At 48.3% G+C, this 6,391-nt stretch overlaps 1 protein-coding gene across 1 annotated transcript in view; it reads right to left on the bottom strand.

Annotated features, from left to right (window-relative positions):
* Window positions 1-196: 196 nt before the first annotated feature.
* LOC106805091 (neuronal cell adhesion molecule-like) overlaps window positions 197-6,391 on the bottom strand; it is a 38,010-nt gene continuing 31,815 nt past the window's right edge. Inside the window, exons 18-21 of the mRNA XM_014806570.1 lie at window positions 4,933-4,996; window positions 3,374-3,535; window positions 2,528-2,648; window positions 197-1,970 (exon numbers count right to left, since the gene is read on the bottom strand). Coding sequence (XP_014662056.1) covers window positions 808-1,970; window positions 2,528-2,648; window positions 3,374-3,535; window positions 4,933-4,996 — 1,510 coding nt within the window. The 3' untranslated portion in view covers window positions 197-807. The remainder of the gene's footprint in view (window positions 1,971-2,527; window positions 2,649-3,373; window positions 3,536-4,932; window positions 4,997-6,391) is intronic.

The following is a 6,391-nucleotide window of genomic DNA, read 5'->3' as shown; positions in this document are numbered from 1 at the left end:
CTCTCTCTCTCTCTCTCTCTCTATCGCGCGCTCTCTCTCTCTCTCTCTCTCTCTCTCTCTCTCTATCGCGCTGTCTCTCTCTCTCTCTCTCTCTCTCTCTCTCTCTCTATCGCGCTGTCTCTGTCTCTCTCTCTCTCTCTCTCTCTCTCTCTCTCTCTCTCTCTCTCTCTCTCTCTCTCTCTCTCTCTCTCTATCGCGCTGTCTCTCTCTCTCTCTCTCTCGCTCTGTTTCTTTCTTTCCTTCTCTCTTTCTCTTTCTCTCTCTCTACTGTCACTCTAACGTACTACTTAATGTATTATACAGACCGATCACAACACGACGGGAAGAAACATGGCCACCTACTATTTTGTCCTCACACGAGAATGAGCGAGCAGTATTGCGCGAGAGAACAACAACTCACAGGTTCCAGGATTACAGTTCGCAGCGACGGCATTTCGCAGCGTTCTCTACTCTCTCACCACAGGGAATCCTTGATCGATGACGATGACGGAACCACGGTTGTTCGTAACAACCTTCTCCTCACGCGTGTGGTCAAGGAACATCGGCTCACGGTTCTAGGCAGCCGTTCTCAGTAGTGTTTCGTACGTTTCTCGTAAGTCTACGATTGATAACGACGCGATGGGAACCACAGCTGCGACCTTCCCCTCAGGGAGACAAACGTAAGGTGCGTGGACGTGGAGACGAACGAACGAGAGAACAACGATTCAGTTCAGCTGTTTGCAGCAGCAACGTTGTTCTCACTCTCCATACATCTCGTGGAATCACCTCATGGTCTCCTCACGCCTCAGCAGCAGCAGTAGCAGCCGGTCACAACTCTGTCGTGGGCAGAGCTGCGCATCCGTTAACGCGGGGAGCCGTGAAACCCACAGCTACCCCGCCGCCGACTGCCGCAGCCTCTGTGCAATACCCATCGGAGTCCGCCGCAAACGCCCGACGCGGCGTCGTCTTGGCGACGTCGTCGTCGAACGCAGCATCCTCATCCTCGCAGCATCCGTCGCTCATCGCCGTGTCGCTGTCGCTGCCGCGTCGCACGTAACCGCCGCTGTTCAAAACGAAGCCATTCGGCGGCAGAGCCTGCAGCTGCTTCGTCGGTGCCACGCCACCAGGGGGCGCCGGTAAGTGTCCGTTCGGGAGCGGGGCTATCGTCGGCATGGCGCTTTCCTCGACGTATCCGTTGCAGCAATTCGCGACCGGCGGCGGCGCCGGGACTCCGGCGACACTTTCTTCGCTCGGGAGACGAGGCGTGAACGCTGTCGCGGCATCCCCATCGTCCTCATCCTCAGCATCCTCACTGCACGTCGTCGACAGCGACACCACATCCGCGTCCCGCGCGTCCGCCGGCCACGGAACGCGAGAAGCGGGCGTGGCGGTGCCGCCAGGCGGCGCCTCCGGCGCAAGCTTGCTCGCTTCCGCCTCGGTGACGTACCCGGACGCGCCGCCGTTACCGGGGAAGCCGGAGTCAGAGGAAAGCTGGGCGAGTTGAGCGTAGTGCGGCGCGGCCGGCGCGCGACGCGGCGTTCCCATCTCCGTTTCCGCCAAACCCTCCGCCACGCCACCGCCCTTACAGCCGAGGCGCGCGTAGGGGGCATTGGCGTCGTCGGAATCGCCGCTCGCGAAGCGGCCCTTCGGTTTCTCGATCGTCGTGAGTTCCACGTCCGGCTGCTTGCCGCCGCCGAGGTTGCGCGGCGGGAGGCCGGGAGCGGTCGGCACGGTAACGGCGCCGACGATGAAATCTCGCGACGGTCGCTTCGGGTTGAGGACAACGTCCGGCTGCTGCTGCTGCAGCGTGGCGTAGGGCGGCAGGTCGTGCGCGGCCATGCGCGAGTAGCCGGCACTAGGGGGCGCCGACGTGCCGTTGTACTCGGCGGGGGAGGACGCGACGGAGTCGGCTGAGCGGTGCGGCATCGGAACGTACTTGGAGGGCGGGTCGTCGTCGTCGCCGATGGTGACGTAGTGGGTGTCGGCTAGACCTGCGGGACGAGCACACGCAGACTGTTAATCAATTATCCAGTCGTTTTATAAATATTAACGTAAAATTTATTTATTTTTTGAAGTAAAACGATGACGTTTATTAACTTTGATGTTACTAATAAATACCCGTTCATACGTGTGGTGCTTTCACTCGGTGTTATTACGAAAACCATGTGACATCAACTAATTAATATTAACGCTATCATGTAACTACCACTTGATACTGCGTGCGCTTATGCTACTTGCTATTACACGAATGTATGACGTCTCAGATGACCTGATGCACATTATGTCATCCGAACATCACGTAAAGTAAACACACGATGAGATTGATATGCCTATTAGTTTAAATAGGTGGTATACAAATGGTGTTTTTTTAATATATATATATACATACGTATGCACACACACACCCACACATACAGATACAAGCAATGGCACATGATGCAATTGAGGTGCACAGGGTACATTTTACTATTTATTCGCTTGTATAAACATCTGCCACATATCATCATCCCCCCACGTCCCAACGGGCGCAAACAGATTGTTATCGTACCCGAGTCGGTGGTGCCGTCGCGCGTGCCGTTAGGCGATCGTTGATACGAGAGGTCGCTGCCGTGCCCGCTGTCGCGTCGCTGATACGCGAGGTTGGGGGCGCCACCTGTCCTGCCGTCGCCCTGCAACGCAAGCCATACGTGTCACACAGCCGAGTCCCAGCAGTGACGGTGACGGTGACAGTGACTGTGATGGTGACAGTGATTGTGACTGTGAAGGTGACAGTGATTGTGACAGTGACTGTGAAAGTGATGGTTGTTGTTGTTGTTGTTGTTGTTGTTATTGTTGCTGCTGCTGCTGTTGTTGTCAGGTGTTCTCGCGATAACAGGAGAATCAGATGAAATGACATGAAACGAATTAAAAGGAATACATTCGTTCGTATGTTCGCACAATATTCTTAGAAAAGCCAGCAGAACTTTTTCGCTGACAGAAAATCGTGACACAGCAAGGGATGTCAATCAATCAGCACAGGTGCACACACACGTTCACAATGCCCCGTGTACCAGCTAATGCCTAGTACAGACCTGTGACTTCTTCATGCAACTCGACAGCGATTCTAGAATCGCAGTCGAAATTGCTGTGAAATCGTTACGTCTGCGGGAATTCTGGATTCTGGTCGCTTGCGACGAGTTGCAAGAAATCAAACTGTTTTGATTTTGAGCGACTCGTCGCTCCCAATCGCTCCCAAATTGCTCTAGAATTGCTTTGAAATCGCATGTGTGCACACACACATTGCTTGCGGTTGCAGGTTGCTGGGACGAGCAACCAAAAATCGCAGGTCTGCACTAGGCTTAACAGTCAGGGACCATTCAGCCACGTAATAACACAGCTGCGGCACGACTCTCACCTTGTATGAGCCAACTCTTCCGTCGCTGCCATCCCTGACCTCTCCCGCTTCCTCTTCTTCCTCCTGGGTCATCGGGGATATGGCTTCTACGAGGTCAGGCTGAGGCACGTACGTCGTCTCTGTCTGCGCACTGCTCATCGGTGTGTAACCAGACTCCAGTGGCTGCAAGCAGATGGCGCCACGCGTTAACATCGCCACGACGATGACAAACGAGCGCGAAATAAATATTTTTATTATTGTTGTTGTTATTGTTGTTATTATTATTATTATCATTACTGTTGTTGATGTTGCATTATTTGTTTCACCATCATCATTATTAACCAGGAGGATGCGTGACATGTGCGAAAAACAAATTTTTACTTCCTTTAAAGGGACGACGAGTGATTGATCAATCGTCGATGGATTTTCACTTCATTATTCAACAGCATAATGCTACATCCAGACATCTGAGCTGGGCATTACGTGACAAAGTACTCACAGATGCAGTCAAAAACTTATAACGTTTTGATTTTATTGTGGAACAGTTTAGAGACAGTCAACAAAAATGTTACCGTGCATCTCATCAAACACACATCGATGTTGTTATTTTTTTTTTTAAATGAGGCATGTTGACTGCAAAAGCAGGTGCGAGAGACGTGCTACCGATGTATTCAACAACATTTAAACAGTTGGTGCCATTCATACTGACACGTAAATATCTCATAATCAAGTTTTCAGTCAATCATTTCAGTGTTTACTTGCTAGTCTATAGGTTAGATTATAACTGAAAAGTAAATACTGTAAGGCAAAATGGTTCAAAGGCCTTTTTCAAAGGGCAAAGGGCAAAACGCCTTATTTGAGTTATGGACACCTTTGAGAATCTGGTGAAAGCTACGAACCTCTCACCAGAAAATGCACATGAACACAAAACTTTGCATGCACCTGGTTCACAGACCCCCTGAAGCCTATCCACGGACCCCAGGTTAAGAACCCACGCTGTAAGGTGAATAACCGAAATTGCTCAAGCACAGTGCTCCCAGCTTAATCAGTCTGATAACGCATTATCACGAAGTTTGCTTTAAATAATGGTTGTCTCATTGCTATCGCAGCTGTTATGCTAGCAACTAAATGCTAACGTCAACACTTAAGGAAGTCAGTACTTGTAAGAAAGTAAGCAGAAGAATACTGTAGAATGTAGATCATGGAAAGAATAAATGAGCGCATGACTACCTAAAGTCCTAAATGATATAACGATAATACGAATACAAACTACGCACGATCAAAGAAACGATGAAACAAACACTCACTCTACGCGCCATCCCATCCAACACAGTGACGAAGACACGCAAATACGTCTAAGCTGCATGCGTGATCACTGATCTAGCTATTATACTTGTGAATATATATATATATATATATATATATATATATATAGCAATTTATAGCAATTCATAGCACATCTCAGTTTAGATGAGATATGGCATGGGACAATGCATGGAATATTAGTGCCGGGTTTATACCAACATGTAGCACATGTACACACCAAAAAGATTATAAGCTAAAAGATTGATGACACTCACCAAAGCCTGCGGCAGCACGACATCAATATCCTCTTTTGCATGCTTGTCCATGCGATTTTTCAAACTAAAACAACAAAGTTCCAAATATGGTTAGTTAATAAAAGTAATGCGTTGTAATCACGCAAATTTTGCACTAACATGAACATGTTTTGCACCTCAGCAATAGTGAATCACATAGAGAAACGTGAAAGAAACATACATTCCCAGTTAGATATATCTATTATATGCTTATAGCACTAAAAATCTCACGTGGCACGTTAATATAAAACAATAATTCATTTATAATATATCTATAAATTATAAACTATAACTAACAGAAGGATTGCAATGTTGTAGATTAATTATTCGAATTATTGTTTTTTTAGTTAAATTATGCATGCAATTATACTAAATAGAAATGTTTACAGTTTATAGGGGATATATTTCTAATTACATGTCGTTATTATAAGCTCACTTCCGTAACCCAACACAACCAGAACGCTCTGTTCTAATCCCACACGCATAAGCACGCACAGCGCAGAACAAGTGATTAAAAATGCCTTCCTTCATTACCTCCGTCAAGGAGGCTATGTTTTCGCCCCTGTTAGTTTATTTGTTGGTTGGTTCTCAAATTTCTGAAAATTTCATCAAACTATATTGGGTGTTGGGTGTACCAGCAAGATGGGGGGATTGTTATGCTGTGGCAGAAGTTTGCTATCTCCGATTGCTCTTGTTTATTACTGTGAACCCCGTGCATGTGCACGACACAAGACCCCTAGCACACATACCCCCGGGGTGAATGGGCGAGCATGGAGGGAGAATCAGATTACATAAGTCCACTCAGAATATTGCTGCGCTACATTCTAGGGATCTATGTTTTTGCTGCACATGTAACCTCAGCCAGCTATGTGGGTGGGTGCGCGCGTGCGCGCATGCGTGCGTGCAAGTGAATATGTGTGTGTGGGTGACAGTGTGTGCGTGCGTGCGTGCGTGCAAGTGCACATGTGTGCGTGAGTGCATATGTGTGTGACAGTGACAGTGATTGTGTGTCGGTGACAGTGTGTGCGTGTGTGAGCAGAATCATGGGGATTATGGCTAACTCAAGCTTGCAGCTAAAAGTCATGCAAAGTTCAACAGCGCTCTCGGATTTTGCCAACAACCAAAGAAGCAACTGGCGACGAGTGCTCGTGCGCGTGTGCGTGCGTGCGTGCACACACCTGCGTGTGTTAATAAGTCTGAGATTAAGATTTGTAGACAGCCCCTCTTAACTTGGGTTTCTCAACAATGCGTGCTTACTGCGCAGAGAGAATATAAGGAAAAACACGTCTTCGATTCCACATGATTCCACTTCATTCCACCCGATCTCTGCTGCTAGACATGAAGCACAACATGCGTGTTTACTGACGCCTGTAATCACACCGATCTATCGTCTCTCTGTCTCTCTCTGTCTCTCTCGCTCTCTCTCTCTCTCTCTCTCTCT

This window comes from Priapulus caudatus, unplaced genomic scaffold (genome assembly GCF_000485595.1).
Source record: "Priapulus caudatus unplaced genomic scaffold, Priapulus_caudatus-5.0.1 Scaffold99, whole genome shotgun sequence".
Classification (NCBI taxonomy): domain Eukaryota; kingdom Metazoa; phylum Priapulida; class Priapulimorpha; order Priapulimorphida; family Priapulidae; genus Priapulus; species Priapulus caudatus.
This window is presented reverse-complemented; position numbering and strand designations above follow the sequence as displayed.